This window comes from Vanacampus margaritifer, chromosome 14, assembly GCF_051991255.1.
Source record: "Vanacampus margaritifer isolate UIUO_Vmar chromosome 14, RoL_Vmar_1.0, whole genome shotgun sequence".
Lineage (NCBI taxonomy): Eukaryota > Metazoa > Chordata > Actinopteri > Syngnathiformes > Syngnathidae > Vanacampus > Vanacampus margaritifer.
In genome coordinates this window covers 11,572,216-11,585,903 of record NC_135445.1, presented here as the reverse complement: position 1 = coordinate 11,585,903, position 13,688 = coordinate 11,572,216, and the positions used below count along the sequence as shown (strand labels likewise).

At 37.2% G+C, this 13,688-nt stretch overlaps 1 protein-coding gene across 2 annotated transcripts; it reads left to right on the top strand.

The window, feature by feature from the left end:
- Window positions 1-288: 288 nt before the first annotated feature.
- On the top strand, window positions 289-8,228 carry fam78ab (family with sequence similarity 78 member Ab). 2 transcript variants are annotated; one of them, XM_077542400.1, is made up of 3 exons: window positions 289-604; window positions 884-1,203; window positions 6,844-8,228. In XM_077542400.1, exons 2-3 carry the CDS (start codon window positions 941-943, stop codon window positions 7,367-7,369), a joined length of 789 nt encoding a protein of 262 aa, XP_077398526.1. In that variant the 5' UTR covers window positions 289-604; window positions 884-940; the 3' UTR covers window positions 7,370-8,228. The 2 variants fall into 2 exon arrangements, with proteins under 2 accessions (XP_077398526.1, XP_077398525.1); XM_077542399.1 differs by having other exon boundaries at window positions 292-1,203.
- Window positions 8,229-13,688: the final 5,460 nt, after the last annotated feature.

The following is a 13,688-nucleotide window of genomic DNA, read 5'->3' as shown; positions in this document are numbered from 1 at the left end:
AAACCTTATTAGCCTATATGAGACGTTTCTATTTAGTTTAAAGTTTTAAAACAAGACAGGAAAAGTTGAGTACTTTTACAAGAGTTGCGGTCTACATTGACTAGATATATTTTGTAATTTTATGAGAATTTTGGGGTCCCCTTACAAGAAAAACATCTTGTTTTTAATGTCAAACGCACCAAATAAAGCGTCCGTGACGGTAAGCGCTTGCTTGTGCCTACGTTTCCCAGCATGCCCCACACTCACACCCGGAAGTGACGTGTAAAAGCTCATTATAAAGCCGTTTGGCAGCGACTGGCTTGGCTGAGTAGTGGGAGACCAACGAGCGTGTGAACCTGCTCAAGCCGCCGCGCTGCGACGACTCGGACCCAAACGCCTCTTCCTCAAATTCGTCTTATTTCCAGCTCGGTGACAGCTCCCACCGTGGACATTTAATTATCAGTTGTTGGAAGATAGATTGAAATAGGTGCCAAGGTGGATGCGAGTGTTGGTCGCGAACGCGCAGCTGCTGTTGTTGCTTCTAATTCTTATTTTTTCTGCGTCGGAAATGAGTAGCATGGACGGAATGATATTACAACGTTGTCAGCATCATACATGAGAAAAGGTACGCTTCATTTTTAATTTTTTTTTTTTGCATTTCATGAGTTGACTGAACCAAATGAGGATTAAAAGGACACCACCGGCAGCTGCAGATTTGAAGACTTTTTTTCTTTCCTTAAAATTGTCGCCAAATTGATGATTATTATTCTAGTTGTAACCTGCATTTAACTCCCACGCAACGTGAGCGCAAGCGTTGGAAAAGTTTCCCGATATCTTCCTACCATCTCCGACCCAGCGGCCGGTGACTTGTGCCGCCGTCCCGATGCGTCTCCCCCTTACGCAGGCGCTCCCGTGGATCGTGTTGTGGACCGTCGTCGAGTGGCTCCCGGATGCGAGCGCCATGGGCTGCCTCCAGAGCATCGCGTGCAAGCCCAAAACCTTCCGGGACGGCGTGGCGGTGCTGCAGGTGAACGCGTCTATCGACTCGAACCCCACCAGCATCGACGAGTCGTCCGCCGTCATTCTGCGCTACCGCACGCCTTACTTCCGAGCTCAGGCCCTGGTGCTGGTGCCGCCGGTGGCCGCCAACGAGACGTGGACCGTCGGATGGATCCAAGCCTGCAACCACATGGAGTTCTACAACACCTATGGCAGCAAGGGGATGTGAGTATCCAAAATCTACCCAGCTATCATCTTGGAGTACAGGAGTGCCAGGCCGACACAACTGCGACAGGTTCATCGATGCTCAAATTGGGGTACTCGAGCTCACTCTAGTGGTACTTCAAAGAATTACAGTCCAGTTCAGTTGTATTTAACTTTTTAGTACACGTTCACTACATTTAGTTTTAGAGTTAAAACTATGCATAAAAATGTTACAGTGACTCGATTAGTATTATTTTCATGAACACTTAGACTCATTAAAACTCATTCACTGCCATTGACGGCAATAGACGTCAAAAATTAATTTGAACAATTTCTATAAGTTTAATATTTTTTTCCACTTTTGTTAACAAGAGTATGAAAACCTAGACATTTTTCTAATATATATATATATATATTTATTTTTTAAAGAAAAGTGTTAAAAATTAGGGGCTGCAGAAAATTTGATTTTTTAATTGTAATTAATCGCATGACTAATAGTTAACTCACAATTAATCACACATTTTATATCTGTTCTAAATGTACAATAAATGTTTTTCTAGGTTTTCATACTCTTGTTAACAAAAGTGGGGGAAATCTTACAGTGACTCGATTAGTATTATTTTCATGAACACTTATACTCATTAAAACTCATTCACTGCCATTGACGGCTTTTGACATCAAAAATTCATTTGAGCAATTTCTATAAGTTTAATATTTTTTTCCACTTTTGTTAACAAGAGTATGAAAACCTAGACATTTTTTTTAATATATATATATATATATATTTTTTAAAAAAAGATTGTTAAAAATTAGGGGCTGCAGAAAATTTGAATTTTTAATTGTAATTAATCACATGACTAATAGTTAACTCGCAATTAATCACACATTTTATATCTGTTCTAAATGTACAATAAATGTTTTTCTAGGTTTTTACACTCTCGTTAATAAAAGTGGGGGGGAAAAAATGTTAAATTAATAGAAATAGTTCCAATGAATTTTTGACGTCTATCGCCGTCAATGGCAGTGAATGAGTTAAGATGTTTAGAGCGCTGGGAACAACTTTGTTAGAATATGACAAACATTTTAGCATTTGTAAACGAAGGTAGGGTAAAATTAACAAAAATGTTTGCAGTTTCATCATGGGACTAGCAACATTTTTGCACAAAGTTACGCAATGATGTACTGCATAAAAAGTGCCAAAAAATGTCTATTTTAAAATATATTTTTTTCAATAGCACACCAGCAGCATTTACGCCGACTCGTGCAATTTCACATCCTCATTTCGTCAACTTAGTTCTTCTAAAATAATGGGCCTGACAAGTGTCTCAACAGAACATTATTATTATTTTGCCGTACTAGAACAAAGTGTAATTGTACATCCACTACAGTAGGTGGCAGTGGCGATCTTATTCAGTCTTATGAATGTCCATACCGTTTGGGCCCTAGCTTTCAACAGCATTACAGATATCCCAAAATTGAATTGTACTTTTCTTAAAGTGAGCAAAAAAAATATATATCTAAAATGTACATTTGTGGCCAAATTCGGTGTGCTAAAATTGATTTTCGATTCACTAGTGTATGTTTAGGCAAGGAGAGCAGTGGTCATTGCATGATTCTTGAAACTGTCAATGTCATAAATGTATGTTTTTATGACACAGTGGTAATAATGCTCAAGATGAAGCTTGAAACATTCCTGCGAACAAGAACATCCACAATTGTATTTTTTATTTATTATTCTTTTTGGTTTTGTTTTGTTCATTAATTTAATTCCACAAGAACATGCTCTAGTGTCATTGTGGGAATCTCAAAAAACACATTGGAAATACACAATAATTATTACATGTGCATGACAAATAATCACTATACAAGGATCACTCATGTGCTTGCAGTTTGCAGTGAGGGCCACTAAAACGCGCACATTGGCGTTGTAGACGCCATTTTGTGCTCTCTTGAAAGTGAGGAACAAATGCGACATCCTGAATGGGGTGACCACAAGTGGGCTGAGAAATGAGAATATGCTTCCTTTTTTATCTTCATGCTTCGCATCAGGCCCAGCCAAGCGCTGCACGCCCAAGATTAGAGACGCGCGTGTTCCTCCCACGCAAAACACACACGTGTCAAAAATTAATTATCCTCCAATAGCAAATTAATTTGTTTTGTTGCTAGTTGTTATAGTAATCGCTTTTATTGCTAAATTTAAGTTTATTGCTCAGGATGATTTTTTTTGTTTTTGTTTTTTGTGTGTGTGACTTTTTAAATTTTTATTTTAGCGGCTTGACACTTCTTGCACAACATGGCTGCGGCCAGAGAAGAGGTACTTTACAAAAGCACAGTCAGTGTTGCTAAATTTGAGATGTTTCCGGTACATGCTGCAGGCCGCAAACATAAGTCTTTAAACACTCAAATAATACAAAAACATTTGATTAAACATATATATAATTGATTGAGATAACACAAAAATATTGTATGGTACAGTAACAGTGTCAATCCCTCTGTGTTTAAACAATCTTTTTTTTCCAACTTATTTCACAATATAAATCATTAACATTGGCCAAATATGTATACAGTATTATAAAATGAATCAACTGCCGTTATTATCAGTAGTTTGAAAACAGGATTACAGAGGATGACTTCCGGGTTTTAGGCCTTCTTTAAAATTTACACCATATCAGAGTAAATTGTGTTCCACCATCTAGTGGTCAAGCATAGGATTACACCCAGAATAGACAACATTTAACTTGTAAATGGTAAATAGTAGGGGTGTGCCAAAAAATTGATTCTCATTTAGTAAGATTCAGAATCGATTTTAAATGTCCCAAAATCTGTATTATTTTATAGTGTCTTGCCTTTGTCTGTTTGTGCCTTTATTTGGAGCGCTGTTCATGTTGTACCCGATTTGGCCACTTAGGGGCAGTGTGGTTCCACGCGGTCTGATACACTGTTAAGTTGTAGCCACATTAGAGAGTGGAAGGAAAAAGTCACGATCAAGTTATTTCAATAAAAGTTGTTTTTTTTTTGCAGTGTGGAGCCGTTCTTTTGAGTGATAAAAGTGCCGCGAGTAGCGCGCTAATTAGCATTAGCGAGTCAGACTGGAGTAGATCATTACAATTCCCTGCACATCTATAGATTGAAGCAAAAATCATTCTCGAATCGACTCGAATCACACACCCAAAAATCGGAATCGAATCGTGAGACATTCAAAGATTCCCAACCTTAGTAAATAGAGTGGAAACAAAATTAGAGGTAATATTAACCGTATAAAAAAAAACAACAATTGTAAAATGTGCTTTTTACTCACAATATTAGAAATTTTATTGCAATATTTTGACTTTATTCCTGTAAAATTAAAACTTTTTTCCCCCCCATGCAATATTACATTTTCCTAGAAAAATAAGACTTTACTCCAGCCTGCCGCTCGTTGAAAATATTTGTAATAATAGTTCTAAAATAATGCTAAAACCAGCTGCAGAAAGTCGTAGCGACTTAAGTATTAGTATGTAACATATGTGGTAACATACACGGATGTAACAGATACTCGCTCTATAGACAGCAATACACTATATATACACACTGTCTGCAATGTACACATCCTCTTTCTTTCTTTGCAATGTTTGCAGAGGCAACTCCCTTTTTGTGTTTTTTTTTTTTTTGTTGAAGCAAGACACAGATATTTAAACATGACAGGCTTCTTGAGTTTCACACTGGATTTGGTGGTTCACTCCAGTTCAAATCAATTTGTCTCTCAAATCTGAATTCACAACGAATTCAATGCGTTTGCTCATATCTCCAAGGCAGAATTAATACGAAGGGGGCGGGGAACGTGCTGTATTTGTTTTGGCGGCATGTGTTGGAGAGGATTAAACGAGTTTTCATATGCGCACGGGCAGTGACGATCACACACGCGAGCAATTGTCATGCCTGACGTGATAATGTGGCCCCGCGGCACAAACGTGGACGTGGGGCCGGGCACGCGGGCAGGAAGTCATGTGGCTGATGCTCACGCATCTCTTCGCTGCTTTTTTTTTTCTTTCCTTCATGCATCTTTGGATTATTATTATTAAACAGTGTCACTGGTATATTAACTGCAAATAAGGACAGGCAACTCTTAAAGGGAGGCCTTTATTTTAAAAAAAAATAAAAAACAGATTACAAGAGAATGGCTGTATTTTTCGACTATTAAATTATGAAAATGGTTTTAAAAAAATGTTACAAATTGCACAAATTACTATATTCAGGAAAATACTGATGAGTGTTTTGGGCTATTAAAGGGGAGGTCTTTATTTAAAAAATAAATAAAAAACAGATTACAAGAATGGCTGTATTTTTCGACTATTAAATTATGAAAATGGTTAAAAAATGTTGTTACAAATTACTATATTCAGGAAAAATACTAATGAGTGTATTGGGCTATTAAAGGGGAGGTCTTTATTTTTGTAAACACACTTGGAACAATATGAAAATGTCAGAGCTATCAATTTACATAAATTGATATTAATTACTTGCCACTGTAGGTGCTGCTGTTTTGCTTTGCAACAGAGTTCAAATGGTATTGACAGTTAGCCATTTCATTTTCATGGATGAACACAGAGTCTATAAAACAGAAATAATTATAGGTACCCGTTTTTTGGGGGGGGGTATTGATGTGGTGTCAAATATACCAAAGTCATTTACATTATAGGCAATCATATAATATAATATAATACCTAGGCAATCATTTTTCATGCTTGACTTTTGGCTCCAATGGCTCGGCTTGCCTGCTTTTTCCATTTAACTCAGCCGAAATGCAACATTAGGTAATGTGTTACTTTTCAAATTTTACCATGTTTATTATTATTATATATTTTTTAAATTGCGCACAAGTAATTCACTTTTTTTTTAAACAAACCTAAAAGTAAGCATTTTTTAATTACTAAAACAAATTAAAAAAAATTGAATCACTGAATTAAAACTAACTAAATTTAAAAAACAAAATAAAAAAACGAACTAAAATGAAAATTGAAAAACTATAATAACCCTGGTTTCCAGACAATGTTAAAATACAACTTAGGCAACTATGCTATTAACTCATTCACTGCCATTGACGGCTGTAGACGTCAAAAATGTATAACTATATTAGTTTCACATTTTTTCCCACTTTTGTTAAGGGTATGAAAACTTAGAATTGTTTGATTGTGCATTTATAACAGATATAAAATTTGTGATTAATCGATTAATTACAATAAAAAAATGTTATCGTCTGATGCCCCTAATTTATTATAATCTTTTTTTTTTTTTTTAATTAGGGGCTTTAGGTGATTTTAAGTTTTAATTGTAATTAATCACGACTTCACTAGTTAACTCAAAATTAATCACAAATTTTATATCTGTTCTAAATGTGCAATACAATTTTTCATACTCTTGTTAACAAAAGTGGAAAAAATGTCAAACTAATAGTTCAAATTCATTTTTTACGTCTTAAGCCGTCAACGGCAGTGAATGAGTTAAGCTAACAGTATGTTTTTTCTCTTCCATTAACACTTCCAATTCCATCACTTCAAACTTAATTTAATGGTGAAAAACCATCACAGCTAACATGCAATCCCACTAATTGGGATCTTTTAGCCAATCCGTCTTGTATTCAAGTTCACAAAGTGACTTTACCTGGTTCCGTCCGTCTTCCAGATCGAGTTGGGAGCTCCCCGACCTCCGCGACGGCATCATCCAGGCCATCAGCGACTCGGACGGCGTCAACTACCCCTGGTACGGAAACACCACGGAGACGTACACCATCGTGGGCCCCACACGGAGGGACATCAAGTTCACCGTCAGCATGAACGACAATTTCAAACCCAGCATCACCTGGGGCGTGCCGGTCAGCGACAGCAACGTGGCCGAGCTCACCGCCATCCGCCGCGACCAGAGCTTCACCACCTGGCTGGTGGCCATCAACCGGGCCACGGCCGAGACGGTGGTCCTGCAGACGGTGCACTGGAGGATGCGCCTGGGCATCCGCGTGGACCCGGGGAAGCCCCTGGGTCAGCGGGCCATCCTCCTGGAGCCCGCCGCCCAGGAGCAGCCGCAGATCCTGGGCGAGAACGAGAGCATCCCGCCCAACGCCATGGTCAAGCCCAACGCCAACGACGCCCAGATGCTTATGTGGCGTCCTCAGGAGGGGGACCCCGTGGTGGTCATCCCACCCAGATACTGACCGCGCACACCTTTCATACCCAATTAGGATCATCCTTTGCCCCTTTCACACCGCCGAAAAGCCAGTGTTTTTTTGCCTTTTTTATTTTGGGATAAAAATAACCCAATCTTGGGTCAATTTGACCCAACTTTTGAAGTTATTCAATTAAGTGGCTCGGATTCAGCCACAGAGTGTCTGTGAAAAGCGGGTTAATTGCCCTTTTGGTCTTCCTCTTCTCTGTTGCTGTGAACATCATTATTATTATTATTATTTTATTTTTGAATGAGATGTTTGAAAACTGGAGTGAACAACCGCAACCTTTCTACCTTCAAGCTGGCTCACTGTGCTAAAAAGGAAATCACAGATTTCAATTGAGCTATTTTGTGTGGATTTTGAGTATTTACCATGATTATGCAGATTTTGTGCACGTGTGTTTTTATTTATAGGCTGGGAGAGTGTGCATTTTTGTCTTTTGCTGTGTTACACAGTCCATGCTGCCTTACACGTTCGCCACGCTCTGCTCCGTCCAAACCCTTTTAGCCTTAAAACAAAGCGCAATGCAGCATTTTTTGCCCCGTCGTCCCCTGTTCTTGCTTTCATGAGTCAAAGTCTTGGCCAAGACTGTAAAAGGCTTATGCTTTGAAAAAAAAAACAATTTTTTTTTTACAATATGTTCAATGACAAAGAGCAGCCATTAATGTAGCAAAATGTGCTTCCCTGCTTTTTTTTTTTTTTTTTTTAACATGTTGGCAAAAATGTTCACAAAGTTAAAGCAAAAAAATATTACGAGCAATGTTTTTTTTACTACTGTTTTTGTAATGTGTATTACAAATAAAATCTATTATTATTTATTATTACTATTAAACCATTTTTAAAATTACTGAGTATGTTTGCTTACTGTGCAATCTATGTTGCTGGGAATGGAAACGCATGCAAATCTACATAAAAATACTCAATATCAGACGGCGGCCGATACACTAGTACCGATACTCGCCCATCTCTACAATTTATAATCTTAAAAAAATATACTACTTTTTTGTTGAAAATATAAGATTCAAATATAAAATATCTGGAATATATATATATATATATATAAAAATTGAATATTACTTTAGCATGAAAATATAGGCTACTTCTATAAAAAAAATGCATCAAAAACATGATTTTATCCTGTTACGACTTCAACCTATAATTTTTCACAAAATACAATTTTTTAAAAATTATCTAAAACCTTATCTTGTAACATTACGACTATTTTCGAAACATACCACTGTCTTAAAATATGATTTGTCATATTACAACTTTTTAAAGTTAAAGGGATATTTGAAAGGGATATTTGAATCATTGAGCCATTTTCAGCAGCAAAAAAGTTAATTTGTCCAGAATTAATTTGGTAACTTTGATAATTTTCATGTACAATTAATACCTTGAAATACAAATTTTTCCACTTGTCGACTGAATATGACATCACCTGTGCTGAAGAAGTAGGTAACGACCAATCATGGCTCAGTTTGCTGACCAAACCCAGAAAACAGGTGAGCCGTGATTGGTGATGTCATGTCAAGTTATTAATTGTACAAGAAAAATAATGAAGTTATCAAATTCATTCTGGGCAAAATATTAACATTTTACTGGTGAAAATGTCTCAATGAGTCAGATGGATTTGGACCCAATTTCTGCTATATTTCCGCTCCATTGTAAACAAAACAAACCCTCAGTCCATTGACGCTGCCAGGCCGTATTAGCATGATTGCGTAACACGCTCACGCATGGCTGGGTGAGATTCACGCTGACTCAAAAGCCATCCTGGTGAAAAGGGGTTAAGAAAAGAAGGGCTAGCGAGGGATTCCCGACATAATGACATCGCTTGGATGCCACACGTGTACGCCACGCTGAGACTTTTTGGTGAGGGAGCTAGCCAGGAGGGCTTGCAAAGGTTAGCTGAGGTTGCGGGAGGGAGCTAGCAGAATTGTGAAGGTTCGACGGGAAACAAAGGGCAGATCAGAGTTGCAAGCATGCTAAGCAGAAGACGTCGACGTTCTTAACTCATTCGCTGTCATTGACGGCTATAGACGTCAAAAATTCATTTGAACTATTTCTATTTAACATTTTTTCCCCATTTTTGTTAACAAGAGTATGAAACCCTAGATTTTTTGGGGGGGGGGGGTACATTTAGAACAGATGTACAATTTGTGATTAATCGTGAGTTAACTAGTCATGCGATTAATTACAATTAAAAATTTGAATCACGTAAAGTCCATAGTAAAAAAATAAAAAAAAGATTATAAAAAATTAGGGGCGTCAGACGATTACATTTTTAAAAGTGTCATTAATGGATTAATCACAAATTTTATGTTATAAATGCACAGTAAAAAAATTCAAGGTTTTCATACTCTTGTCAACAAAAGTGGAAAAAAATGTCAAACTAATATAGTTCAAATTAATTTTTGACGTCTATAGCAGTCAAAGGCAGTGAATGAGTTAAAAAAAAATGTAATCGCCTGATGCCCCAAATTTTTAATAATCTTTTCTTAAAAAAAATAAAAATTAATAAACTTTTTTTTTTTTTTTAAAGAAAAGATTATTAAAAATTAGGGGCGTCAGGCGATTACAATTTTTAATCGTATTTAATCGCATGACTTCACTAGTTAACTCATGATTAATCCCAATTTTTATATTTGTTTTAATACAATAAAAAATTCTACATTTTCAAACACTTAACAAAATTGGGAAAAAATGTTAAACTAATAGAAATAGTTTAAATAAATTTTTGACGTCTATAGCCGTCAGCGGAAGTGAATGAGTTAATATTAGCCAGGATTGTGACGTTTAGCTCGGGTCATAATAAATTTCCATGTGAGGACACCTTACACCTTTCCTATAAGCGAGCTATACGCATGAAAACAAAAATAAACAAATGTAGCTAAAAGTTAACGGTAGCGCCGTCCCATGTGACCGTCCGCCCAACTAGGCTACTGCAGGCCTTGGATTACTCAGCGTAGTAGTCAACTGGACTACATGTAACCTAAACCTGAACGTGCGTGTGTGAGAGTTAATACCCCCCCCCCCCCTCCTCCCCTCCTCGTTTAAAGGGATTTAGGCCAGGATGAGTTTGACTGCTCTTGTTGAATCATCATGCGCTCACATGCATGCGCACACACCAGAAGGTTGTGTCCTTGTCATAAAACACTCACACACCGCCGCCCCAAGGGTGCTGATATGCGGTTGTCACCGTGCCAAACGTGGGCCGCCCTCGTTTCGTTTATCAGGCAGGACCACGCATGGTCCACAAAAACACACACTCAAACTCTTGAGCTTCAATACAGTAAAATGATGCACACATTATGACATCATCAACCTATAAAAAGCTATCCTATGTTGTCGAACATTGTGTTTACGTGGATGTGCTAGCGGCTAGCCGGGCCATCAATGTCCTATTTCAGCAAGCTTTGCACAAAACGGAGGCATCGCATCTTAGCCTCTAAGAGCTAAATTGAAAAAGGCTTGCGTGCATTATGTGCACACGCCCGAGGCCACCTTCGCTACTTCGTACTATGAGCTCGGTGCATGTGATGTAGGACACTTCTTACAGTGATAAGATGTCAGCCGCTCTATAAATAACTCCTTTTGTGCTGGAATGATAGCCAAAGAAAAGGATGCATTCATGGAAGACAAATAGAGCGGAAAACAAGTCAAGATAGCGATAATGTTTTTTTTAAAATTTAAAGATGTTTGAAGAAATAGCGGTTCGGATTTTAGCGGTGTTATAATCCTTAAAAGTAGTTAGAAATTGTAACATACGGACATGACAATACTCAAGCATATATTCTTTATCCTCTGCAAAGAATGTCTAATTGTACAATGGCTTATTGAGGAGTTTTGACCGGGTCCATGATTTGTATATCCTTATGGCTGAATTCTACTGCTCCCAGATGGCCAAGGCACGCGCACCAGAAGCAGCAGTGCAGTGTCCACTGAATTGAAGCAAAAAATGTGGGAAACTGTTTATTCTTTATATTCTATTTAATTGTCATTATTACATTTTTCGTATAAACTATACCATTGTAGTGCTATTTTTCATATTATAACAAATTTCTTTGAAATGTGCATTATTAATATTATTGTCATCATTATTATTAAAAACGTGTTACACAAAGTTTTTTTTTTTTTTTTAGAGAGAGGCCGGAACCATAATAATACGATTAATTACATTACCCTTTCATTTGGAGAAACATAATTTAAGAGGGGAGCTCTTTCACAGGTGAGGCCACATAATGAATTATCTTATACTTCACGGAAGTGTTAATTTACAGTGGTGAATTATTCAGATTTTAGTGTTCAGCAAACAGTGGTAATATTGCACAAAGAAAAGAAACTTAAAACTAAAAACATATTTAATTCCCTTAAATACACAAAAAATAAATATATTTGATTAAAAATGATTAATATCACAATTTTAATATATTGTAAAAAAAAAAAAAAAAGTTTGTATTTTATATTAAAATCTTTTGCTCTAAATTATGATTTTTTAAAGAACTAGTTAAAAAAAAAATTTTTAACTGCACATTTTAAAGTGACCTTTAGGGTGGATGAATTGACACATGCTCACTAACAGATTTTGATTTGGGAACAAACAACAAAAGAGAAATTGGCCATATCTTTAGTGTACCGGTACATATAGTATAAAGTCTTAGATCAGTGGTGTCCAAACTCGGTAGTCGAGGGATGGAGTCCTGCAGGTTTTGTATGTTTCCCTGCTCCAACACAAGGTGATTCCAATTAAGAGGATCATTAACAGACTAATGCAGAGCTTGCTGATGAGCTCATCATATATCAGCTGTGTTGGGGAAGGGAAACATGGGAAGGGAAACATGCAAAACCTGCAGGACTCCAGCCTTCGAGGACGGAATTTCTAATATGTTTTAAAACAATAAAAACTGTAAGAAAAAGAAAAGAAAAGAAAAAAAAAGTAAAATATTAGAAACCGTTCCTCATATTTTGTCCTGTGATTCTACAATAGAAACTTTCTTCTTTTCATTTTATACCCAACAGGAACATATTTTTGCCGTACCTACCGGTAATTCTGAGAAAAGTTTATTCATTAATAATACAATTTTATTCAAGTACTAACATATTTGATACTTTATGCAAAAAACATTTTTGAGCAACATATCTGCGCACAGGTATTCAAAATGATGGTTTATCATGCTTAAAATATTAAAACATTACATAAAGGTTAATATTTTACTTTAGTTTCAACATGAACTTAATACATAGACACCATTCACAGTATTTTATACGAAAACAACAGTTTATATTTTATTCTAAAACACCATTATTGACTTCCTGAATTTAATGCCATTCCCTTGTTTTCTGTCTTTCACGAGTGGACAAATTGATTAATCCAGGTGTGTCTGGCCATTGTCGTCAGGGTTACTGAGGTCAGGCACACCTGGATTAATCAATTTGTCCAATTGTGAAAGACAGGAAATGAAAAAGTGGCATTGAGTTCAGGAAGTAGTGGATTTGTGGGCCCATAGCATGTCCACATAATAACAAAACGTACTTGATGTGTGTCCAATATGACCAAATATTCAATTTGGATGGTTTAAGACTGCCTGCTTTGCTGCTGGGACTGTGCAGCCTGGACTCAACGCTATCCTGGTGGCATTCCCGAGCGTCACATTCTCACTTTTTATTAGCACAGCTCGCATTTGGCCACCTGTCATTGATATTAATGCAAAAATAATCGCCGCTTCACTATCTTTGGCACCAGACGCTACTATTAATACCACGACGGTGCCAATGTCACCGTGGCTCTCTAATGGGACCATTTGTCACTCAAGGACTGATCTCGACCACATTTGCTATTTGTGTTTGTTGGAAAATATTTTGCTGTGTGCAAGTGGTAAGGTGCATCTGCAGAAACACAACCAGCCAGTGAAGTTTGTTTCATTGCTTTTTGGGAAAATTCCACATACATTTTAGATTAGATTGGCCAGTCACATTTTCATTCTGATTGTAATGAAAATGGGGGAAAAAAACTAATGATCCACACCCATAATGGGAAGGACCGTATTGTTTCAACTTTAGCCAAAGTGGTGGTATCGAGGAAGTAATCTTTTCGCTGGCTTTGTAAAAACAACGATTGTGCACTTTAGTGAGAAATTCAGTGGTGGTGATGCAGAAAATCAAAATTTCCAAAGCAAAAACCACAAAAAAGTAAAGTGGTGAGGCCGTGAGGGAAACAACTCATAGAAATTCGTTCAGGTCTCGAAGAAAGGTTGTAGAGTGGCTAGTCGTGGCTTGCTGGCAGAGGCTGTGCAAAGCCAGTCCTGGA